Below are 26,452 nucleotides of genomic sequence, written 5' to 3' on the forward strand. Positions count from 1 at the left end.
CTCTGAACCTCAGTTTTCTCATCAGCAAAATAGGGATACGTACATTACTGGCTCATTGTGAAAAGTAATTAGATAATGTATACACTGTAAAGTTCTTGGCATAGTGAGTGGCTGCAGGGGCTAGGCTCACACATGCATGTGTGTCCTGCAGAGGTTACCTTACCACCACCCATCTTCCATCCTCTTCTGGGACCAGAGAGCTAGCCCAGTGCTTCTCAGGAGATGGCCAAGGGCACAAGAGCCCCTCTTAAGGCTCATGCTAGGAGCTGGCACAAGCCCCTCACCTTCTACGGCTCAAAGCAAGACATGTGGCTGAGCCCAGATTCAAGGGGTGGGGACATACACCTCACCTCTCTAGTGAGAAAGATGTCCAAGTCACGTGACAACGGCCCTGCATCCATGGAGGGATGAAGGATTGGAATGTTAATACATTTTGCCACACAGTATAAACAGGATTGTAGTTCAGGGAGGAAGAAGGCATTTTCGGATCAAGTAAGATAGGCAGGGCCAGGTTAGGACCAAACTGGGCCTGAGGGGCTGGTGCGTGGGATTTGACCTAGATTGGGGAGGGCCTGACCTCGAGGAAGACTCTATGGGTGGAGGCAACAATAATAAAATCAACAACAATAGTGCTGAGAACAGAGTGGTAGCCCAGACGGGGGAATAAACGGAAGTGTTTTCAGGGTCAGTGTCAGTAAAAAGATGGCTTGACTGGCTCGTTTGGCCAAAACATTACAAGGAAAAATAGCTAGTTTGAGCATCTGTTTCTCTTTGCTGTGCTGAAGTTACAGGATAACAACCTTTCTATTTTTGGCTGTTTTACCACTGTATTGAGGTCACATCGGTTTATAACATTGTGTCAATTTCAGGTGTACATCATTATATTTTGGCTTCTGTATACACTGCCGAGATAACAACCTTTTGAACCAAATTGGACTCTGTGAGGGACGAGGTGGAGGGAGGAGAGCATTTTACAGCCTTCAATTTCTATGAAGAATCCTATTCACCAAATTTTAGGTTTACTGGGCCTTGGAATACTACTACTTATTATTTCCAATTTGCATCATTTCCTAGTGTATTTTCGTCCCTTCTGCAGCAGTTGGAGCTGTCCCCTCTCATCTCACTCACCAGAGAAAAGTTATAAGATAAATACTGTGTGTGAATAACTCCAGCACCATTTCTTGTGCCTTAAGTGCACTGAGGTTTTCTTAGCTCTGGCCTGAAACTGTCTGCATTAATTTACCCTTAATTGTTTTTAGAAATTCTATTCCTAAGCCATTGCTTAATAAAACTCTGGGGTTTTTCTTTTCTTTTCTCTTCAGCAAGATAAGCTACGTCATATCCAGACAGATTCATCTACTGAGCTGAGAATCTGAAGGATGCGCACCCCAGCCCCATATGTGTTTTTCCTCCCTTCCGTTTAGAGAGAGCAGTGCTGCACAGAGCAGGGACTGTGGTCAGAACTGAGGGTTAAAGAAAGTGAGCTAACCCCTTTCACTTAAAAACTCTTCTGAAGGAAGAGAGGCAGGGAGGGTTTTGCCCATGTCAGGACCTCCTGCTACTCCTTGAAACTGGCACAGCTGCCACCAGGCCGAGGGGAGCTGAGTCTCATGGATTTGCTGGCTAAAGACAGTTGCCTTGTCCTTGGAAAAGTTAACTCTTCCCGACTCAGAGAAAGAGATTTCCGAGGAAGGCACGGAACTGGTAGGTAATCAGTCCAGAAATCAAAAATGGCTTAGGGAATATTCCAAAATAAATGTTTATGGGAACCAGGCTGGTAAGGGGGGCATAGAGATTTGTTGACCCTAAGGTCAACAAAAGGCCCTTGAGGACAGGGCGTGGGGCAGGTGCTGGTCTGTGACCAGGGTGTGGGGCTGCAAACTGACAAGGGTGCTCTCTGGCTGTGTAGCCTAGGTTCATCCCCTCCCGCCTGCTCCTGTGGGAAGCTGATGAAAGGTATGAATTCTCGCCCCAGAAAAAAACAAATACTTCTACACCCACCACATCTTGCATTCAATTGGAGGGGTTTTCCTGGGGCTCCATGGACCCCCAGAATAAGAACCCATGCCGTGCTTGGAGCAGGCTGAATGTTGTTGATTCGTGCAAATTGCCCAATACAGCTGATAGGCAGGACACACGGACTCCAACGCTGGAGTAGGCAGTTCATCCCGGAGACTGCTGTGTGAGAGCTGAGCTAATGAGCTGTGTGGCTCCTTCCTGCATGAACTGCAGAGCTCGACGTGAGGAAAGTAACCCGCTCAGCAAAGTGTGCATTTTCCTAATAATGAGAGCTCCAAAAGAGGGGCCTGCAACATCTCAGTTATTCAGCCCCACATCTTGTTTTGCAAGGTTTGCTGTTGCTAAAAATGATGCCACTCTTTCTCAGGATTATAGGAATGCTTGATGAGGAGGGAAGAAAAAAAGGGAGTATTGGTTAATGGTTAATGCGCTTGACCCAAACAGCTTTCGGAATCTGAGGCCTGATTAGTAAATCAAGGGAGATAGCAGGCAGTTGTGTTCAGGATGGTATCTTTTAAGTGTTGAAGTACCATCACCAATGTTATAATTGCGGGAAGAGATAAGTGATGTCTTTGATCATAAGAAGAGCAGAGGGAATAAAGAGGGAAGGAGGGAGGGTTTTTATTTGTTTATTCAGTAACCATTTATCTGCCAAGTACTGTGCTGGGCTCTGGGGAAACAGAAAGGAAGAAGACCCACTAGCTGCCCTGCAGTGGGAGAGAACAGAGGCCCATGATGGCAGTGCAGAGGAGAGAAAGCAACCAAGGAGAGGGGCCTGGCATCGGCCTGGGGGTCTGGGGAAGTGCTGGAGCTGGGGCTGGAGGGAAGAGGGTGTGTTAGACAGAAGGAAGGGCACTACAGACAGAGAGGAAAGTGTATGTGGATTGAGAGACAGCATTCGTGGTTCTGGGAAATAGGAATAGGTTATAGTGACCGTAGGAAAGCTGGAGAGGAGAAGAGACTAGAGGGATGAGCTGGGGCTCCACTTGGGTACCAAGCACAGGGAGTCTGAACCTAACTCTGAAAGCTATAGAGAGGCAAAGAGCTGGTGTAAGAGGACTGACCTGATCACATTTGCATTTTAGAAAGATCATTCTGGCAGCAGTGGGGTGGACAGAACGCGGTTGAGCTGCAGAGGGGCAGGCTGGAGGCAAGGGACCAGTTGGGTGGTTTTTGGTGTCGTTTGGGAGGGGAGTGATGAAGAGTGGAGCTAAGGCAGTAGAAATAGGAGGGAAAGGGACGAGTGTCATAAAGAGGTCCTAAAGATGGCAGAATCTCCAGGATTTGGTGACTGATTGGACATGTTGAATGGGTCATGATTTTCACTTGACTCTAGAAGAGAAAGGGTGGTGACCTTGGATGAAGACAGGAAGGCACAGAGAGAACAGGTGTCTGTTTGAAGCATTGAATTTGGGGTGCTTATGAGATGTTCAGTGCGAAAATGAAGGCTGAATAAAGGTCCAGGCTGGAGATGAGGGTTCAGGAGTTGCCTGCATAATGGCTGGAGCCGTGGACTTGGATCAGGTCTCCCAGGAAGAGTTTATGAAGTGGGAATAGCAGAGAGCAGAAGAAGGGGCCTTGAGGAATTTTGGAATTTGGAGGACTAGCAGAAAAGGGCAACCTGTGACATGGAGCAAGTGGCCAGGGTGGATCACAGGGGAGGATAGTGAGGGTGCCAGCGTCCCAGAGTAAATACTGTTTCTATAAGGAGAGGGACAACCACGTTAAATACCGCAGAAATGATAGTCAACTAAGGTGAGGTCTGGAAGTTTCCACTGATTCTGGCCATGCACATATCACTGGAAACTTTAAGAGCGGTTTTAGCAGAATATGGTAACTAGAAGCCAAATGATAATGGGGTGAGGAATGAAGGAGAGATAAAGGAGGGACAGGGAGGGCAGACAAGAGAAGAGAAGATGATGATTCAGGCTGTGGGAAAGGGAGTTTTTTTTACTTAAATAGGAGAGACTTGAGTCTCTTCCTTGAGTGGAAAAAGTCAGTGCAGGGAGAGTGAAGATAGAGGAGAGAGAGTGGTGGGCGAAGCAAGACCCTGAGGTGGGAGGAGGCTGGGGAGTCCACAGCACAGATGAAGGGGTTAGCTCTGACCTCCTGACTCTGCTTCCTTTAAGGAGGAGGGGTAGACAGAAGGCTGAGTTCAGAGGTCGGAGAGTTTGCAGGTGGCAGTGGGTCTGGGAAATGCTTCTCATATTTCCACATGCACAGGGAACACCTGCAGAGCTTGATAAGGGGTTCTGATCCAGTGGGTCTGAGTGGACCTGAGAATGTGCATTTCTAACATGCTGCCAGGTCTTACTGATGCTGATGCTGCAGGCCTGCGACCACACTTGGAAATTTCCTGCCAGTGGCCTTGATTTCCTCTGTGGAGTAGGAGGCACAATTCCCTGTGAGAGGGAGATTGGCCTGAGGAAAGTGGTAAAAGTAGAGAGCAACGGAAGAGGAGGAACTGGGGGCTCTGACCTGTCTCAAAAAGAAGGCTCAGGGCTGCTCCGAGGGCTCTGAGGGGACCAGACACCTTGGATATGTCTTGTCACCACTGCAGTTGTGGGACTTTCTCCTGCAGTGTCAGCAGGGTGCATGAAGGGGAGGAAAGTTAGAAGGATAATTGATCCCGAGCTGGGCTTCTTCAGGGCTGGTGGGAGAGAAGGCCAGGGGAGCGAGGGTGGGGTGAAGGCAGCGCGTGGAAGAACACAGAGCCAAGGAAGGGCTGACGTACGGAGAGAAAACAGAGTGGCCCAGGACCTGCAGGTCTTGTTGAGGCTAAGAGCAGGTGTTTGGGGAGCAAAGGGGGAGAGAACTGCAGGGAAAGGACGTTAAGGAGGTTGAGGCTGTTAAAGGTGAAGATGGCTGAGGTGCAGCAGCTCTGGGCAGTGACGAGGTCCAGGAAAGGCCATGGGAGTTTTGAGATAATGCTGCTGCAGTAACCAAACTAGTGGTCCTTCTGCTCATCTCTAATTGTGGGTCAGAGGCTCCCGGGCCGTGCTGAGGTGGTGTCTGAGGCTGGAATGAGAGATTGGAAGGACAGGATTCTGATGAGACATGTCACCTCAATCTGCTATAATCTTTTCTTCCAAACTACAGGGCAGAGAATCAGTGAGAGTTCTCCAGAGAAACAGAACCAAGAGGATATCTATCTACCTATCTGCCTATCTATCTAACAAACTGTCTATTTATCAATAGCTTGATAGAGGGAGAGCAAAAGAGGGAGATTTATTTTAAGGAATTTGACTTACTTGATTGTGGAGGCTGGCATGTCCAACATCTACCATGCTCGCCAGCAAGCTGGAGATCCAGGGAGGAGCTGATGTTGCAGCTAGAGTCCAAAGGCGGTCTGCTGGCAGAATTTCCTCTTCCTTGAGGGGGCCTCAGTCTTTTTTCTCTTAAAACCTTCAACTGATTGGATGAGGCCCACCCACATTCTAGAAGATAATCTGCTTTATTCCAAGCCTACTGAACTAAATGTTAATCTCATCTAAAAATACCTTCACAGAAACATCTAGAGTAATGTTTGACCAAATATCTGAACCTTGGCCTAGCCAAGCTGACACATAAAATTAACCATCACAGGCAGTTAGATTTGCTTTGTGATCTGACTTCGTAATCTAGCCCTGTGTCCACAGTGAGCCAGAGAGAGGAGGGAGAGTCTGTCTCCTTGTCGGAGAAAAAGTGAAGTTGATGGTGGTTGTGTGCCATAGAAGGTGTGTGGGGTATTCTGATGGTTTGTGTCAGTTGTCATGCATGTTGTCAATGTTCATGGCCATTTCTAGGCTCAGGAGGGTTGGTGTTTTTGCACTAGGGCTTTGAGGAGGATCCCCATTTCTATTCTTGGTTGGCTGTAACGCATGGCTTGGTGTAGCTTGGGTTGGTATGCACCAGCCACGTCTGTGGTTAAGCATGTGCCTACAGTGCTCATGGTCAGATGTAATTCAGGCAGCAGCCAAGAGATGACTATTTCACACATTTGTCTTTACTTCCTGATTACTTCTACCTGGCAACCTGATACCACTAATTACAAAATGAATCCCATTGCTAAGTGGCTGGGCCACATTAATGCTATTTTAGGGATGGAGCCCTTTTACCTCTCAGTTTGAGAATGGGGGCTTTGGGGTGGAGTGTGTCTGATGCTGACCATGAGGGTGTGGCCAGGCCAAGGAAGAGTGTGGCTATCCAGGCTGGGGGAGCAGGTGTGCCAGTTCTGGAAGTGCAGGGGGAGGTGGCACAGGTACATTCCAGGTTTGCTGTCATCTGTAAGTCACATTCAGAATTTAAAAGGTAGATACTCAAGGACCTGGACCCTCCATTTTGGAGTGGATGTGATGTCCTGTGGATGTGATGATGACAGCAAGGCAGTCACAGAAGGAGTCCTCCCCTCCTGCATCAGGGTCCCCAGCGTGGAGGGAGTGCATGTGAAGATGTGTCTGTCCCAAGCGTGTCACAGTTCTAAGAGTTTTCTCGGAGTGCAGCTGCTCTTGGGATGTCGAGGTGGTGTTTTCTGACTCAAGCTACCTATTGTCTTTCACTCCCCACACTATCCTCCCTCTCATTTCTCTCCATGTTGCTCCCCAGAGACCGGAGAGCTTGGTGGAGAGGCTTGGCACCGAGAGAGCGTGGACTCTGTCGTCAGCTGTAAAGAATCTTGATTAATGGATCTTTATGACCTGATGCATGTTTTTGGAGCACTTTGAAAATGAAATGGAATCAGCCTGGTAGGAATTTGCAGACGTGAGTCTGTGAGTCTGTGCTTTCAAGACCTGGCTCTTTACTGCTCCATCTCTAAACAAGCTTAGACAGATTTCTTCTGGAAGACCCTGGAAGAGAGAAAGGAGGGGGGGCCCTGGTGCCTCTGTGTGCTCGGAAGAGCTCTAATTGCCCGCCCCTCCCTCTGCTCTTGACCGTGCAAGTTTGATCCATTGATCCATCTTTCAAATCCAGCTCACAGCTCATTTTCCTGCCCTCCTGGTCCTCCTCAGCTCGACTGTCATGTCTATTGTAGGTATAGTCATTTGGCACTTAGCATTTTCTGCGTTGCATTACCAACCACCGTGTCATAGTGTTGAATGTGTTTTAGCTGTCAAATCCGGGCTCTCGGAGGACTTGAGCTCGGGTAGTGCTTGGTAGTTGGTCTCTTTACTAGGATGAGGGAATGTTGGGCAGAGACTGAGGGGCGCCATTGCACCCAGGAGCCAGAGCTGAGGTGAGCAGCTAGGAAAGCCCTGCTGATTGGCTGGCCATGTAGTGACTGGCCTTGTGAGCCAAGTGACACAGAGAAACCAGGTAGGCCCTGAAAGCAGAGCCCTCACCTTAGACTAGACCTGAGGGACTAATGACCAGGAGTGGGACCAGGGACAAGGATGGAGCCTGATCACAGGCCCTGTGGGCGCCTGCCCTGAACTGGCCCCACCCAGCTGTCCGGAGCACACACACAGGTGCACCCCCACACCCAGCCCCTGCAGGTCCTGGGGCCCCGAGGGATGGTGGGGACAGGGAGAGTTAGGTCTGGGTGCCCAAGGACCGAAGTGGCTCGTTAACAGCAGGACCTTTGCAGTGCCCCAGCATGGCTGAGGGTAGGCGTGGTTGCCTCTCTCTGCTTGGGGTCCTTCAGTTAAGGGGCTTCTGATAACTCCCTGGGGGCCACCACCCAAGGTCGCACCCTGCCCAGATTCACAGTGAGAACACTAGGAGCTTTGCCCATGTTCCCACCAGCCTTATTAACCCTGGGCGTAGTGGGGCTGGCTTGTGCTGCCCGCCTTCGCACGTGAAGGGAGTCTCCTGGTCTGCACTCTATTTGCCCTGCAGGCCATGGGCGCAGCTGGCCTAGAGGACCATCTCCTGGTTGGGGCTTTTAGGGCAGAGATAAGGCAGCTGAGGCTCAGACAGACTGAACAACTTAGCCAGGGTCCCCCAGCCAGGAAGGGGCTGGGCTAGAAAAAGTGGGGAGATTTGTCTGCTGTAGCTAACACACCTGCCTTGGTCAGGCAGGGGCATTTGGAAGAGTCTAAACATCAGATAATGGAATTCACATCCAGGCACCCTTGGTGCTTTTCAGACTCGCTGTGTGACTTAGAACAAGAGACTTCACCTCCCTGTGCCCCAGTTTTCTCATCTGTGAAATGGGGATGATAACACTGCCTGCCTCATAAGATTGCTGTAAGGATTAAATAAGACAGTACAGTACATGGAAGCTTCCAGCAGTATCTGGCACGTAGCCTGCACTACATGTTGGTTATTATTATCATCATTGTTACCTATAACCTCATGGGTCTCCTGGACCACATTGCATCTAAATTCTTTTACAATGATGGGGATGTTTTGGGGTCCTCATTTTTTTTTTTTTTTGGTGAGGAAGATTAGCCCTGAGCTAACATCTGTTGCCCATCCTCCTCTTTTTGCTGAGGAATATTGGCCCTGAGCTACCATCTGTGCCCATCTTCCTCTATTTCATGTGGGATGCCTGCCACAGCATGGCTTGATAAGCAGTGCATAGGTCTGTGCCAGGGATCCGAACCCATGAACCCCAGGCCGCCAAAGCAGAGCACGCAAACCTAACCACTACACCACCTGGCCAGCCCCTTGGGGTCCTCTTTTTGTTTTCAGGTTGGCAGACTGGTTTACCAATGTGTCTTGGTACCTCTTACCTGTACCACATTGAGGTCATGTCAGTTGTCTCCTTCAAAGGTGGTCATGGGCAGAGGTCTGCTTCTGAGAGGGTGTGGCCACCTCTTTGGGCTTTGATTTCTTCCCTGCTGGAGGCCTTGGCCCTTGACCTTCTTTCCTGTCAACTGTGATTCTCTCTAGTGGGTTCCCAGAGGCGGCTGTCTCCCCAGCTCTCTTCTCACTCAGCATCAGTGAAGCAGGAGCGTGCGCACATTTGGTGTTAAGTGACGTCAATGCCAGTGGCTCTGGGGTGAGAGGGATGAGGGAGGGGGAACAGTGGTTACCCTCGGGGAGTTACCGAGTTCAAGGAAGCATCCCGGACAGATGGACAGACAGATGGACAGATATAAGGGTCTAAGAGATCTCGGCTGGTTATTTGTCTCTGCTTTCTTTTCTCTATGAGAACAGCTGTGCAGAGGATCTGTTCCCCATTAGCCCTTTGAGGCGAGGAACCTGATCTTGAATTTCTTTGTAGCCCCTTCTGGCCTGGAGCATTGATTGAAATTGATCCAGACCTTAAGTAGCTTTCCCACCAACCATCTTCTTTCAAATGAAGGCTTGTTTATTGCTTACTGACTAGTTATGGAAAGGAAATTTGTGATTTCTGGGACCCAGATCTGAGTCTGTTGCTAGAGGGAGCACACAAATCCCTCCCTTTTGCAGTTTCTGTGGTGTGCCATCCTCGCCTCACTCCCAAGGTGTCTTTCAAATTCAGAATCTATTATTTTATCCTCACAACCTTCCAGGCTACTCCTTACTTACCAGGATTTTGCAGCCTGGGAGGCCACTGGGGAGGCAGAAAACATGCCTGATTCTGTAGGTTCCGTTATGTAGAGAAGAGGCTAAATGCCAAGCTGAGTGGGCTGCTCTCTTCCCCATATTGCCTGCCTGGTCTGCCTGGCATGGGCCATTGCCAGGGCCACCCAGAGAGCGCCATGCACACCTCCGTGGCACTGGGCACTGAGCACCCTCCAATCCTCAGCTCTGTAGGAACTCAGGAATGGGGGGTGGGGGGGCCTCTCTCATGTCAGCCCCAGTCTTCAGATGTGGGATACCCAGATACATGTAGTTTGGATACACCATCTGAGGGTTATCAGGCCACAGTGAGAATTGATTCAGCATCACCTCCTAGGGGCAGGAGCCATAGCTGTTCCTGTTCTCTGTGCAGTCTCTAGTATTTTGATGACCTATGAGCCTCTCTATTTCTTGGCACCATCCACCCTTAATCTCCCTTCTCGTGCTCATCTTCTGCCCGTTTGGGCATTGGGTGTCTGATTGGAAATGGCATATGTATCAATTAGTGCCTACTCCTCACAGAAGATGCTTAAGACTTCAGTTCTCCATATCTCCATCTCTCCATTGTATTCTGTGCATCTTCTACATATTCGGCAATAAGCCAGACGTAGAGGCTTTTTTTAAGGCAGAGTCTACCTCCCTAGAACTTAAAGACCAACAAAAATAATGCTGATTTTCATAATATGACTGTATTCATTTTGTCTGCCTATTGTGAAACTCTGAGGACATTGGGCACAGGAGAGGGAAATTGTTGTAAGCTGGGCAGATTTAGAGACCTGAGCCCTGTAGTGGAGGATAGTCCTGGGGGGATCCTACAGGAAGGGTCTGGGTTGAGTAAAACCTCTGGAAACCTGGCCCTTTAATATAATTCCCCATGATTATGGGGAATATATAAAAGGGAACAGAGGACCCAGAAGGGAGAACGCAGGGGCCAGCCAGGCAGACTGGATCTTTCCAGTGGTTGGTACACTGCATTTTCATGGGGCTCTCAAAAGCTGGTCTCACTTGATCCTTACGAGGATCTTAACCAGGCTTCCAGAGCTAGGTACAGTGTGGATTATTTTGACAGTTTTAGAGATGAAGAAACATGAGCAGTGTGCCCAGGACAACATGTCCACTGTGTGGCAGAGCACTTCTCACTTCTGAAAGCCCCCCATGATTTTCTGAATGGCCACTGTGACCCATTAAGGGGCAGGATCAGGGCCCCCCGACTCACAGTTCAGTCTTGATTGCGGCACGACCCCATTTCCTGTCGGTGGAGAGGACGGGGCTGGTACAGTGCAATCTGGCCTGTTTGCTTCTTAATTTCAAGGGCCAGAAGCTCTTACAAACAAAGGTCCAAAGAAACCAGCCTCAGGAATAAGAGCTCAGAGTAGGTGGGTGTGCGGTGTGAGTGCTCACGTGTACAGGTTGGTGAGTAATGGGCTGAGAAGGAGCAGCCGCCAGCCTGCCAGGCTCAGGGTGGCTGCCGGCCCCCATCGAGGGGGCTCTGAGGGACCTTCTGGGGTGCCCTCCTCCCTTGGATCACCACGCAGTAAATGAGATGATTCCCACCGACTGTCCTGGAGCCCATCAATAACCATCCTAATCCACCTGGCAGCCCCCAGAAGTAGACTTACAGCAACGTGGTAAAAATGAGGCTGCATGATCAATAGATCCCTGGACAGTCTCCTCCAGGAGACACAAGTGTATATTGTAACAAAACTTTATTTTCTTCTGAAAATTGCCTACATGATTAATATGGCCCGACACAACCCAAGCTGTTCAGCATAAAAAACAGCCATATGTCTTTCTCCCTCTTCAGTGCTGCTTCCTGCTCACTCCATCCCTTCATCTTGTTTCCTTTGTCTGTCTCTAACACAGTGTGCCCTATATTGTGCAATCTCACACAAGAAGGAGAAAGTATTGAAAAGCGCTAGCTCGCTGTTCCATTCCACTTTGTCTCTGCTTGGTATTTCTGATGTGTCTCAGACTCAGCATAAAACCAAATTCCCTAGTGCTCCCTGGACAGAGAGCCATGCAGAGCACATTCCCTGGGTGTTCAGCCATCTCTTACGTCACCGGGGGCCCCAGGGATCAGTCCAGCCTGGATGAAAAGGATTGTTCCCTTCACCCTGTCTTCAGGGCTGGGGGAATTCCTGGATATTAGGAGGGAGGACCTCTCAGGGAGGTGGTGCCATCTCCTGCCCCAGGGAGATTCTAGGGACGCTTGTAAGAAGACTTGGGGTATGTCAGGTAGCACACTCCAATTCAGGCAGAGGATCCTCTTTCTTGCTTATGATTATTTGCATGTGTGTTTTATGTCTTCTAGAATGTAAGCTTTGTGAGAGCAGGAGTCTCCAGTAGATGTTTTAGTTTGCGTTCCCCCAGAAAAAAAGATTTGAGTGCATTGATTCATTTGGGAGATGAAAAGAGTATCACTAGAGGAGTGGGGAGGTAGGACTAGGAAGGGAAGGCATCCCCAAAGGGGTTGTTATGCAGACTGCTGCTGTGGGTGGCGGCAGGAGCTTGAACCCACTGGGGGACTCTGGGAGCTGGTGTAAAACCCGCCTGCTCAAGGGGTGAGGGAGCCGGGGTATTGATGCATTGCCTCCTGGCTGTCTCTGGATGAGAGCTGATGGGGGCGGGCTGATGGCTTAGGTGGCAGCAAAGCAGGCTACAGGCAATGAAATGCAAGTGCCTGGGGTGGGAAGTCGGCAGGTGTGCACTGCGATAGGACTGGGGGTTCATGTGGGCACGGCAGCCTGTGATACAGTAGATGTGCCCAAGACTGACGCTTCCGGTTCTTCTGGGGTGGTAAATTTGGAGAAGTGGGCTGGATCCCTTAACCATCTCCTCCTTAGGTTTTGTTCTCAGTTCTTAGCCAAAAGAGGCCAAGAGGGAAGCAGTGATTCACACCTTGAGAGAACGTGTATGAGGATTCAGCCAAAATCCTTATTGTCTCCGGTCACAGTGCCTAGGCCATCCTCCTTCTTCTGACTCCACTCTACCCTGTTCTCTTCCCCAGGTGTAAGGAGCTAAAATATTCCAAGGAGCTGCCCCAGATATCCATCATATTTATCTTTGTGAATGAGGCCCTGTCCGTGATCCTGCGGTCAGTCCACAGCGCTGTCAACCACACACCGACACACCTGCTGAAGGAGATCATCCTGGTGGATGACAACAGTGACGAAGGTATGGGGGCAGCCGACCCGCACGTGTTTTTTGGAGTGGAAGATGCAAGCAGGTGATGTCAGTGGGGGGTGCGGTGGGAATGCCACTTTCATTCCAACGCGAGCACGAGTGTCTTTGTCTCCTGGTCCCTGGGGCATATCTGGGGAAGGGAGATATTTCAGAGAAAGAAATCTAGGCAAACCCTGGTTCATTAGTCCTCGAATCCTCTAGAGCTCTTACGAATAAATTACTGATTATATATCTAGACTAATTTCCCCTCTTCATATTAGTAGATGACATCGAAGGGCTGAATTCCTCAGCACTCCCCACCCCAACCCCCATCTCCATTGTCCTTTTCCGAGAAGCAAAAGAAAAAGCGACATTCTGCCCTGTGATGGGAACTGTTCATCTTACATCAGAATTCTCCTCTGGGCCACTGCGCCCAAAATGACTGTAGGTGGAAACGAGCAGTGTTTGCAGGTCTTTGGGAGTTCAGCTCTGATAGGAATGATGGCTCGAAAAATATAAAACAAGCAAATATTGGATGACCATAACAAAAATCCTTTGGGGTCCCTGGACACAAGGCCTGGTGTCAAGGTGGGGGTGGGAATTGGTTTCGCTAATTGTGCTTTTGTGTTGGCTCACTGCCTATAAAATTCAGTGCTCACTTCAGGGAGGAACCCGCGCAGGCAGATGACAGAAAAGAAAGCCAGCTAGTGCGTGCTTAAGGCCAAGGAGGCTTATCTTCTGAGCAACTGAAGGATTAGGGGCAGGCTATACCCCTTGCTCTCAGCGGGCGGAGTGGAGAAGGATGACCCTGTGTGTGCGAGGAGGAGGTGGGGCAACACCACAGGGCCTGTTTGAAACCTGATTATCTTCAAGAGCACCGGGATGATCCTGTCACGTTTCATGGGCCCAGAAGCTGAAGTCCCCCTGCCCCTTCTGAACCGGCCCAGTGAAGGGCTAGAGTGTGCCTGGGCCCAGCAATATGCCCGTCAGGGTGCTGCCATCTCCAGGGCCTCCAGATTTTGAGGACTGATGGGTCATCGGCTGGATTTTTCACATCCCTATTTTTCTCCCTTTACCTCTGGCCATTTCATTATCTATAGATTCTTCTAAAACTGACACGGATAGTCTTCTTGTGAAAAGGAGGTTCTTTCGTTTCCCTGAAGCATCTAAGTCATCTGGCAAAGTCTCTCCCTGGCATGGCTCACGGTGCCCCTCTCTGCAGCCTCACTGTGCGCCCACTGCAGTCCTCTTGCTTCGGCAGGACTTCCATGCCCTCTGTAGAGGATCCCTGCCCCTACGCCCCCCTCCATTTGCTGGCTAAGTCCCACTCGTTCCCCAGGTGTCCCCTACGTGTCACTTCCTCGGAGAATCCTTTGCCGACATCCTAAGGCTGTTGCTCTGTGCTGCCTCAGCACCCTGTACCCTACTGTAGCACGTGACATCGCCGTGTCTTGCAATCTGGACTCCCAGTGCTGGGCAGGATGTGGTTTCACAGGGCTGGCTGGCAGCTGACCCTCGACCCTCAGTGAGTCTCACCCGGCGAGGGAGTGAGCAGTGAAGCTCGATAGACTGGGAAAGGGCAAGCGGGGGCCAGCGGCGCAGTGGTTGGAGGTGGTGCAGAGAGGAGCCGGCAAACCCAGAGAGGAGAGCGGACCGTAGGTGCTACACTGAATTGGGATGAGGACTCACTGCTGGTGGAGCTCCCTTCCTCGAGCAAATCTCGTCAGAGTCCAGCCAGAGGGGAAGGGATGGGAGGCCAAGCCACTCTCAACCAGAACACTAGCTCCGTGAGAGCAGGGGTGTCCGGTAGATGTCTTAGCTTGGGTTCTCCCAGAAATAGACCTTGAAACAAAGATTTGAGTGCATGAGTTTATTTGGGAGGTGACAAGAGCATCACTAAGGGAGTGCGGAGTAGGACTGGGAAGGGAAGTCACCCCCAAAAGGGGGTGTTATGCAGATTGCTGCTGTGGGCAGTGGGAGGAACTTGATCTCACCTGGGGACACTGGGAGCTTCTGTAAAACCTGCCCCTCAGAATCAGTCTGCTCAAGGGGGAGGGAGCTGGAGTATTTATACACCTTTACATCAGACGCTTTTGCATCAGAACTTCCTGGAGCCCCACCTCAAGTTCTGTTTCTGGAGGTCTGGGGTGGGGCTGAGAATCTGCATTTCTCACAAGCTCCCAGGTGATGCTGCTGATACAGGGACCACACTTTGAGAGCCACGGGGTTAAGTACCATTGCAGTGGCTCACATTTCAGGTCTAAATGAAGACGTTTGGTGCATGGCAGAAAAGGAGGAAGGGGCGTTTGGTTCAGTCTGACCATAAAGTGAATTCCTGTTCATCCTCCCCGATTCCCGAAATACCAAGGGGACCAGGAGTGACTATATAAACAGGCTCCCTCTTTTCTTTCCTGGCTCTAGCCTCTGTATTTTCTCCAGGCCAGAAGTGCCCTCTTTTTAACTGGAAGAGGAATTTAACATTTTCTCTTTATTGAGATTTTCTTTGTGACTAGTATCATCGAGTTCTGTAAATGTTCTATGTACACTTGAAAAGACCCCCACACACTGTAATCATGGAACTGAATTGCTGCCAGACATTGATTTTGTGTATTTAGATAGACTATGAGTTTATTTTCTTAAGTCTTTTTGATAACGGTGTTTTAAAATCTCCTCCTACAACGACTGTTTCTTCCCTTGTTCCTAATAATGTTTGATTTCTGTATCTTGTTGTCAGTTTCTTTGGTAACTATAGATTTGTATCTGCATGGCTTCATTTTTAGCGGTGATGGTTACCATTACGCAATGCTCCTTTTATCTTAAAAGCATATCTTTTTTTTCTTGCCTTGAATTTAGTGCGTCTAACATTAATATTGTTATCCCTGCTTACCTTCTGTTTGACTTTGATTAAAATACTTTTTTCCAGCCTTACCATTTTTTTCTGATCTTAAAAGTAATGCATGCTCTTTGTAGGAAAATTTGAATGTATCAAAAATCACATATAATTGGAACAAACAAATACTGAAGAGACTAACCAGAAGCAACTGCTCATTCACCCATGTTCTTATCTTCTTTTTTAATGCACGTTTTACATAGTTAAGATCCTAGAGTAAAAACAAGGTAATGTTCTGCTTTTTTGTCCCCCTGAACAGTGGAGCATAACATTTTCATTTTTATTAAGCAAGCTCCGCAAACATCATTTTAATGAGGGTAGAATGGTCCATTCTCGGGCTGGTCAAGACTGGCTCTGGTGGGAACTATAGCCCCCCACTTCCAGGTGTTACCACATACATGAAAGAACAAAGAGGCTTTTTCAGGGGAAAAAAAAAAAGACTAGCTGAGGGAATTTGTGAATAGGTGACTTTGGATCTGTGTGCAAGTCAGGGTCTTTCTCTTGTTAGTTTTTTTTCCTTAAGTAATTTGTTTCATTCAGCTTGAATATTGATATTGGTCTAAGTTAAGCCCAAGTAAGATGCACTTCTTTGTGCTCTTGTACATTAAACTGAAATCACTAAGGCAAAACGTGCCAGTCATCACTGCTCACCAAATCTGCTGGGCACTTTCCTGCTCTGATCTGGCCACATCTGACATTGTTGGCGGCTTCCTTCCTGGCATTTTTCTCCTCCTGAGGCCCCGGCACCACTCTCTTCTGATTCTCCTCTCACCTTCCTCCTCCGTGGCTCCCTGCTTCCATTGGGATCACTCATGACGCTCACCATCAGGACACACTGGGCAGTCTCCTCCACTGTGCACGCTTGATCATCCCCACGTCCATCCTTCCAGCCCAGACAACTCAGCCTCTCCCCTGAGCTCCAAACCTGTGTTCTCTGTCTCCTAGATGGCTACCCAGGGTCCCTCTGAAACCATAAGCTCAGTTGTTCCGATGACTAACTTACTATTCTCCTTTCGGCCTCAGAAACCTGTTTCTCATCCTTGATGTCCTCCTGTGTCAGTGAAGAGCTTCACCTTCTACTCAGTTATCTCGTCATCAAAGACCAGACGTCTTTTCACACTCTTCCTCCTCCCTTTCCCACCAGCGTCCGGTTGATTACTCTTGAGTGTGATCCTGAGCTACTAGTCTTTCTGTTTAGCCGCTCAGCATTTTTTGCCTTGATCTTTCTTTGAGGGGTTGAGAGTGGGGGAATTCAGGTACATGGAATTATATTGATCATAATTTTGGACACACCCCATCATTGGTCCGTGCATGGTCATCCTTTATTTATTTTTCCTTATTTTTAATTGACACATTATCCACATAACATAAACTACATCATTATAACATGTATACAATTCAGTGGCTTTCAGTATATTCACAATGGTTTGCAACTATCACCACTATCGACTTCCAGAATATTTCCATCATCCCCCAAAGAAATCCTGAACCTGTTATCAGTCTCTCCCAGTTCCTTGGGCAACCACTTAAGGTACTTTCTGTCTCTATGAATTTGCCTATTCTGGACATTTGATACAAGTGAAATTTACAATTTGTGGACTTTTGGGTCTGGCTTGTTTCACTTAATGTTTTCTAGGTTCATCCATATTGTAGCATATATTAGTACTTCATTCCTTTTTATGGCTAAATAATATTCTGTTGTATGGATATAGCACAGTTTATCCATTCATCAGTTGGTGGGTATTTGGGTTGTTTCCACTTTTTGGCTATTAGGAATAATACTGCTTTGAACCTACATGTATAAGTTTTTGTGTGGACATGTTTTCAGTTTTCTTGGGTATATACCTAGGAATGAAACTGCTGGGTCATATGATAATTCTATGGTTAACTTTTCGAGACATCTTCAGACTGTTTTCCATAACCAGGCTGTATTTCACAGCAGCGGCACCATTTTACATTCATACCAGCAATGGATGAGGGTTCTGATTTCTGCACATCATTGCCAACACTTGTTATTGTCTTTGTTTTTTTTTCTTTCTTTTTTACAGGCATACCCTGGAGATATTGCGGGTTCAGTTCCAGACCACCGCAATAAAGCAAGTCACACAAATTTTTTGGTTTCCCAGTGTGTATAAAAGTTATGTTTACACTTATACTTACACTTATACTACAGTATACTGTAGTCTGTTAAGTGTGCAATAGCATTACGTCTAAAACAAAAATGCACATACCTTAATTAAAAAATACTTTATTGCTAAAAAATGCTAACCATCATCTGAGCTTCAGTGAGTCATAAGCTTTTTGCTGGTGGAGAGTCTTGCCTTGGTGTTGATGGCTGCTGACTGATCAGGGTGGTGGTTGCTGAATGCTGGGGTGGCTGTGGCAATTTCTTAAAATAAGAAACAATGAAGTTTTCCAGTTCGATTGACTCTTCCTTTCACGAATGATTTCTCTGTAGCATGTGATGCTGTTGGATGGCATTTTAGCCACAGTAGAACTTTTTTCGAAATTGGAGTCAGTCCTCTCAAACCTTAGTGTTGCTTTATCAACTAAGTTTATGTAATATTCTAAATCCTTTGTTGTCATTTCAACAATCTTCACAGCATCTTCACCAGGAGTAGATACCACCTCAAAAAAAAACACTTTCTTTGCTCATCCATAAGAAGCAACTTCTCATCCATTAAAGTTTTATCATGAGACTGCAGCAATTTAGTCACATCATCAGACTCTACTTCTAATTCTGGTTCTCTTGCTATTTCCACCATATCTGTGGTTACTTCCTCCACTGAAGCCTTGAACTCCTTAAAGTCATCCATGAGGGTTGGAATCAACTTCTTCCAAACTCCTGTTAATGTTGATATTTTGACCTCTTCCTATGAATCACAAATGTTCTTAATGACATCTAGAATGGAGAATCCTTTCCGGGAGGTTTTCTTTCTTTTTTTTTTTTGTGAGGAAGATCGGCCCTAAGCTAACATCTGCCATTCCTCCTCTTTTTGCTGAGGAAGACTGGCCCTGGGCTAACATCCATGCCTATCTTCCTCTACTTTATATGGGATGCCGCCACAGCATGGCTTGACAAGCAGTGCCTTGGTGCACGCCCAGGATCCAAACCGGCGAACCCCGGGCCGCTGCAGCGGAGCAGGTGCACTTAACTGCTCGTGCCACCAGGCTGGCCCCCCCAGAAGGTTTTCAACTGACTTTTCCCAGATCCATCGGAAGACTCACTATCTGTGGCAGCTGTAGCCTTGTGAAATGTATTTCTTAAATAATAAGACTTGAAAGTCAAAATTACTCCTTGATCCAGGGGCTGCAGAACGGATGTTGTGTTAACAGGCATGAAAACAACATTTATCTTGTTGTACATCTTCATCAGAGCTCTTGGGTGACCAGGTGCATTGTCAATGAGCAGTCATATTTTGAAAGGAATCTTTTTGTCTGAGCAGTACGTCTCAACAGTAGGCTTAAAATATTTAGGAAACCATGTTGTAAACAGATGTGCTGTCCTTCAGGCTTTGTTGTTCCATTTATAGAGCACAGGCAAAGTAGATTTAGCATAATTCTTAAGGGCCCTAAGATTTTCAGAATAGTAAATGAGCATTGGCTTCAACTTAAAGCCACCAGCTGTGTTAGCCCCTAATAAGAGAGTCAGCTTTGAAACTTTGAAGACGGGCAATGACTTCTCCTCTCTAGCTATGAAAGTCCTAGATGGCATCTTCTTCCAATAGAAGGCTGTTTTGCCTGCATTGAAACTGTTGTTTAGTGTGCCACCTTCATTAATTATCTTAGCTTGATCTTCTGAATAACTTCCTGTAGCTTCTATGTCTGCGCTTGCTGCTTCATTTTGTACTTTTATGTTATGGAGACGGCTTCTTTCCTTAAACCTCATGAACCAACCTCTGCTGGCTTCAAACTTTTGTTCTGCAGCTTCCTCACCTCTCTCAGCCTTCACAGAATTGAAGACAGTTAGCACATGCTCTTGACTAGGCTCTGGTTTAAGGGAATGTTGTGGCTGGTTTGCTCTTCTATCCAGGCCACTCTAACTTTCTCCATATCAGCAATGAGGCTGTTTTGCTTTCTTATCATTTGTGTGTTCACTGGAGTAGCACTTTTAATTTCCTTCAAGAACTTTTCCTTTTCATTCTCAACTTGGCTAACTGGCGCAAGAAGCCCAGCTTTCAGCCTATCTCGGCTGTTGACATGCCTTCCTCACGAAGTTTAGCCATTTCTGGCTTTTGATTTAAAATGAGAGACGTGTGACTCTTCCTTTCACTTGAACACTTAGAGGCCATTGCAGGGTTATTAACTGGCTTAATTCCAATATTGTTGTGTCTCAGGAAATAGAGAGGCCCGAGGAGAGGGACAGAGATGGGAGAACGGCTGGTTGGTGGAGCAGTCGGAACATGCCCAACCTTTATCAATTAAGTTCACCATCTTATATGGGCTTGGTTCATGGTGCCCCCAAACAATTACAATAGTAACATCAAAGATCACTGATCGCAGATCACCATAACAAATATAATAATAATAAAAAATTTTGAAATAATGCAAGAATTACCAAAATATGACACAAAGACGTGAAGTGAGCAAATGCTGTTGGAAAAATGGGACTGATAGACTTGCTTAATGCAGAGTTGCCACAAACCTTCAATTTGTAAAAAATGCAGTATCTGCAAAGTGCAATAAAGCAACATGTAATAAAACGAGGTATGCCTGTATTATTATGGTCACTCTAGTGGGGGTGAGGTGGTATCTTGTGGTTTGCTTTGCATTTCCTTAATGACTAATTATTTTAAGCATCTTTTAATGTGCTTATTTGTCATTAGTCTATCTTTGTTGGAGAAATGTTTATTCAAATCCTTTGCCCATTTTTAAAACAGGTTTTCTTTTTGTTGTTGAGTTGTAATTGTTCTTCATATATTCTAGGTACTCATCCTTATCAAATATATTCTATAAATATTTTTTGGAAATATATTTGCAAATGTTTTTTCCCATTCTGTGGGTTGTCTTTTCACTTTCTTGATAGTGTCCTTTAATGCACAGAAGTTTTTAATTTTGATGAAGTCCAGTTTACCTATTTTTTCTTTGGATGCTTGAGCTTTTGGTGTCATATCTAAGAAACTGTTGCCTTATCCAGGGTCACGAAGATTTACACCTGTGTTTTCTTCTCAGAGTTTTATAGTTTTCTCTCTTACATGTAGGTCTTTATCCATTGTGAGTTAATGTTTGTATATGGTTTGAGGTAGGGGTCCAAACTAATTTTTTTCCATGAGGATATTCAGTTGTCCCAGTACCATTTGTTGGAGAGTCTATTCTTTCCCCATTGAATGGTCATGGCACTCTTGTCAAAAACCAACTAACTGTAAATGTGAAGATTTATGTCTGGACTCTCAATCCCATTTCATTGATCTGTGTGTCTGTCCTTATGCCAGTACCATACTGTCTTGACAACTGTTCCTTTGTGTAGCAAGTTTTAAAATTAGGAAGTGTGAGTCTTCCAACCTTGTTTTTCTTTTTCAAGATTTTGTTTATTCTGGGTCCTGTGTATTGACATATGAATTTTAGGACAAGCTTGTCCATTTCTGTAAAAAAGGCACTTGGAATTTTGCTAGAGATTGCATTGAATCTGTAGGTCAGTTTGAGGAGTATTATCATCTTAACAACATTAACAATTCCAATCCATGAACATGGGGTGTCTTTTTGTTTATTTAGGTCTTCTTTCATCTCTTTCAACAATGTTTTATAGTTTTCAGTAGATAAATCTTGCTTTCTTTGGTAAAATTTATTCCTAAATATTTTATTATATTTGATCCTATTGTCAATGGAATTGTTTTATTAATTTCATTTTTGGACTGCTCATTGGTAGTGTATAGAAATGCAACTGACCTTTGTATATTGATCTTGTATCCTTCTACTTTTCTAGACTTGTTTATTAGCTCTAATAGTTTTTGTGTGTGTGGATTCTTTAGAGCTTTCTATGTCTTCAAATAGTGATAATGTTACTTCTTACTTTCCAATCTGAATGCCTTTTATTTATTTATTTTTGCTTAGTTTTCCTGGTTCCTTTATTTCTTAAAATGTACTTTTAAATAAATGCTTGTTATCCTACCACATCAAGAACAAGAATATTGACCCATGTGCTTTGCTAAGAGTTTACAAAAGCCTCTTCTAGAGAAGAGAGCAACGTCATGAGTGAGCTCAGGGAAACGCAGGGCTCACCCCGGTGGGGACGTCTGGCAGGGCTATTATGTGGACTGGGTACTGGCTATAAGGCAAAAATCTGGACGGATGGAATGGTTTTTCTGTATTTTTTGCCTCTGACCTCATCAAGGCGTACTTTCTACCCTCAGGAGAAGGTCAAAGCAGACCACATCTGAGGGATGAAATGAATGTCCTCAGCTGATCCAAGCAGCAGGCATGGAGAGACAGCACAACTTAGTCACCCTACAGTCAGAACATCAATTATAAGGAAGAATTGGGACAATCGATACTCATTCAAACACCATTTCACTCACTAGAACAACAAAGGTGACAAAGATTAAAAGGATTCAGTGTTGGTGAGGATACAGAGAAAAAGACACTTTCATATAGTTTTCATTGAACAGTACCACATATCTGAAGAACAATTTATCAATTCACGGTAAAAGTTTGTGTCTCATTCAGACAATCTATCCTCAGCTTAAAATGAGCTAAATTTGCGGGAGAGATGGTAATGACAGCCCTCGATGTGTCTGCCTCAAGTCACACTGCTCTACTATGGACAGCTGGCCACACTGGTATCATTGTCACCTTGGATCTCCCTTCATCCTCCTCCTGGGGATCTCCTTTGCCCCCTCTCTTATGCCGAATTCCAAGCCTTTCTGTTTCTTGGTTTACGTGCTTATTTTGGTGAAACACAACAACTAGAAGCTTCTTAAGTCTTTGCAAGGAAAATAAAATCTTTTGAGGTTGTCCATGTCTGTAGAAAGCTTTATCCTAATTTTCTGTGTGAATGATGGCCAGGTTGAGTTGGATATTGGCTTCTTTCAGAATTTTGGTAGTTTTGCTCCATTATCTTCTGCCTTGCGGTGTTTCTTAAAAGAATGAAAGGCGTTCTAATTCCTGATCCTTTTCATGTTTTTTCCTTTCTGGAACCTTGTGGAATCTGCATTTTGTCCCCAGAGTTTTGAAATTTGCGATGATGAGCCTTGGTATGGGTCAGTCTTCATCCACTGGGCTGGACATTTAGTGGCTTTAATCTGGAATCTAATGTCTATCAGTTTTTGGAAAATCTTTTGGAATAGTTACTTGATAATTCCTCCCCATTTTTCCTCAATTCTCTCTTTCAGCATCACCCATTTTTCCATTATTAAACCTTCTAGATTGAACCCCTATTTCTTATCTTTTCTCTGCTGTCTTATCTTTTCTTTCCTTATCTCTTTGCTCTGCTTTGTTCGCTTTCTTCAATTTTATCTTCTTTCCCTTCTGTTCAATTTTTTATTTCTGCTATCACGATTTTACTTCCAAGTGCTCATTTTTATTCTTTGAAAGTTCCTTTTTATAGCGTATTGTTCTTATTTAATGGAAGCAATATGTTTTCTTATCCCTTGGAGGATATTAATAATGTTTTGTTTTGTTTTTTAGTTCTTCTCCCTGTATAGTCTGTTTCCACAAGTTACTTTTTTCTCTTTGTTATTTAGTTTCTATCTCCCATCTTGGAGGCTTTCCTAGGACATCCAGTGAGCTTGTTGTTGGCTCATGATTACCTCTTAAAAGGTGATTAGACAGCCAGGGGCTGTGGGGACCAGGGGCTGGAGAGATGTTGTTTAATTGGTACAGAGTTTAAGTTTGGGAAGATGAAAAAGTTCTGGAGATGGTTGTGTGACAATGTGATTGTACTTAATGCCACTGACCTGTACGCTTAAAAATGGTTAAAATGGAAAATTTTGTATTGTATATTATACACACACACACTCTGAGCGCTGGGGTTGGACTTAACTGGTTTTGACAGCAGAGGGGTCTGACACATCTGTCAACGTGGTTACCCTGTGAATCTGCCCTCCAACTTACTTAGTGTTGTGGTTGGTGTCTCTTCTTGTGTTTTCTCTGACCTTGGAAGGTTATGGGTTTATTTCATTTTTTAAAATCCCTTTACTGTGCTTTTCAGTGGCTTTTGAGTAGGGGACGATGTCAGATTCAAGAGTTAAATTCATTATTTTATCCCAAAAGTTCCATATTCATTTTCAAAAGCTTTTAATATGAATTGATAAATTGTTCTCAAGCTATGTGGTACTGTCCCACGAAGAGTGTACGACGGTGTCTTTTTCTCTGTATGTTCATCAGCACTGAATCTTACTCATCTTTGTTGTCTTTGCTATTCTGATGAGTCAAAAATGGCATATCATTTTCAAATCTGCATTTCTTGAATATTAGTGATGATGAACACTTTTTCATATATTTAACTAGTTTCTTATTTAGAGATTTGCCTATTGATGACCCCTTATTCCTTTTTCTGTTGGAGTATTTGTCTTTATCTTATTGAGTTATAAGAACTTTGTATATATTGAATAAACTCCTTTTACATTCATTTTACAGGTATTACTCTCAACCTGTGCTTTTCACTTTAATTTGTTTACAGTATTTTTTGACAAGCATAAATTTTACATTTTTATATAGTCAAAATAATTAGCTTTTTCCTTTTGATGATATCCTAAGAACGTCATTCATTGTCCCTAGATGGTACAAATAGTCACGTATATTTTCTTATAGGCCAATATTTCTTTTCAAAATAAATTCCAAATGGATTAAATATTTTTATATTAAGGTGTGAGAGTTTTAACATAGAGATCCTTGTCTCAAAGTTTGGTTATTTCAATTTGTTTAATAATCCATCCTTTGACCACTGATATGAAATTTCCTATTTTTATATGCTAAAATATTTTAGATTTGGAAACATTGAGGCTGAATCACATGAGGACTGATTAACTGGTTATGAAGGAGGATGAAGAGGAGGAAGAAGCCAAAGAGGACTCCCAGGGTGCTGGCTCGGGCGACAGGACGAATTTTGGTGCCATTCATTAAGAAAGGGAATATAATAGGAGTGGTAGGTTTGGGAAAGAATTGAGCTCACTTTTTAGATACGTCAAGTCCAAATGCTGTGGAAGTTTAGCGTGCCTTCCAAAGTCGGGGTGACTTCAGCCATCAAGTTTTCCTTAAAATAACATTAGAAGTTTTTTTATTTCTACTATTATAATCTTATATATATATATATTATTTTTTTTTGGTGAGGAAGATCAGCCCTGAGCTGACATCCAATGCCAATCCTCCTCATTTTTTTGCAGAGGAAGATTAGCCCTGGGCTAACATCGTGCCCATCTTCCTCTACTTTATATGGGACGCTGCCACAGCACTGCTTGACAAGAGGTGTGTCAGTACGGGATGCGAACCTGTGAACCCCGGGCCGCCGAAACGGAGCCCGCGCACGTAACCCCTACGCCACCAGGCCGGCCCCTTTGATATATTTTTTATAGGTCTTATCAGTAGTTTTTAAGTGCTTAAGCTTCCCTCATTACCTTCTTTGTTGTTAAGCAATAGCATGAGGAGGAAAAAGTGGAATCAAATCTTGTGTGGTCTTGGCCGAGGCACTTAACTTTTCTGATCTTCAGTGAATTGAGAATAATGGTGGCTGTTATGCAGGGTTTAAATTGTGAGGTGTAGTCCTGGCTGTATAATACAGGACATTACTGTAGAGTGTGCTTGTGGTATTGTTTGATTTACTAGCTCCAGCTCATTCCCCAACATTCTGCTTCTGTGTCATCCCCACTGGGAAGCCTTCCCAGATTTCCCAGCTGTGGCTGGCTTGGGGGGCCCTAGCCTCTGCTCCCCGGGCGCCAGTGTGTGGTTTGGCTCAGCGCTTAGCATGCAGTGTTGCTTCTGTGTACTGGCCCATCTCTAAACTGTAAGACCTTTGAGGGCAAGAACCATAGCTCCTCTGTGCTGTGTTCCCAGGGCCTTGCACACTGCTAAGTTATAGTGATTGCTGAATATGTTCATTTAAGTTGCACGTGTGCAAAGTTTTTTTTCTACTTCCGCTGGCATCATCCTGGGAGTTTTTGTATCTGGCATTGTTGTACGTATTTTGGCTTCAACACTATAGTCATTTGGGTTTAGATCTCAAAACTGCCTATCTCCAGTAATCATTACTCGAGTCTCTTAGTGACCTGGACAGCTGTATGCCTTGTCACTAGTATATCCCTGTGGAGCAAGCACACCGGATCAAGCTCTTCTCTCAGTCGGTGTGTTCAAAGGTTGAGAGCAAGATGGCTCAAGTTAGAAAACTTCTTTGAGTGGAAGGTTATCCCCTCTGGACTTCTAAAAGGGATTCTGGAGAAGGCACGCAGGGATTGTTTGCTTTTCTTCTTGGTTCATAATTGCAGAGATAGGAGAAGTCCTGTGTTTTGGGAAGATAACATTTTTCCTGTGTTCTTAAGGCTCCAAGGGAAGTAGCCAGGAGATGCCTTGTTATCACACAGTTACATGCTGGGCCAGGCTTCCTTACTGGAACATCACCTGCCTTTCCCCCTGCCTGTAAAGAGCCTTCCTAATCAGAAATAATACTTGTTTTGGTCCCCAACCAGATCACTGCCATGTGACAGCATTTGCTCTGTGGGTCTGTAATCACCACTGGGTCGTGCATTTACATTTCTCCTTGTGTATTTTTAGACCATAGGGAGGAGAGGATTAGGAGTGTATATATCTTTATACAAAAGATAGTGAGAGAATCCCAGCTAAAGCTTCGTATGCTAACTGGCTTTAAAAAACAATCGCAGCAGCCGGCGCCGTGGCTTAGCGGTTAAGTGCGCACGCTCTGCTAGTGGCGGCCCGGGTTCTGATCCTGGGTGCAAACCGACGCACCACTCCAACGGCCATGCTGAG

At 45.5% G+C, this 26,452-nt stretch overlaps 1 protein-coding gene across 1 annotated transcript in view; it reads left to right on the forward strand.

Annotated features, from left to right (window-relative positions):
- The window catches only part of GALNT17 (polypeptide N-acetylgalactosaminyltransferase 17), a 437,269-nt gene that overhangs the window by 180,292 nt on the left and 230,525 nt on the right, over positions 1 to 26,452 (forward strand). The window contains exon 3 of the mRNA XM_058569476.1: positions 12,494 to 12,660. Within this exon, the coding sequence (XP_058425459.1) occupies positions 12,494 to 12,660 (167 nt within the window). The remainder of the gene's footprint in view (positions 1 to 12,493; positions 12,661 to 26,452) is intronic.

The sequence above is a fragment of the Diceros bicornis genome, chromosome 26, assembly GCF_020826845.1.
Source record: "Diceros bicornis minor isolate mBicDic1 chromosome 26, mDicBic1.mat.cur, whole genome shotgun sequence".
In the NCBI taxonomy this organism is placed as follows: Eukaryota; Metazoa; Chordata; class Mammalia; order Perissodactyla; family Rhinocerotidae; genus Diceros; species Diceros bicornis.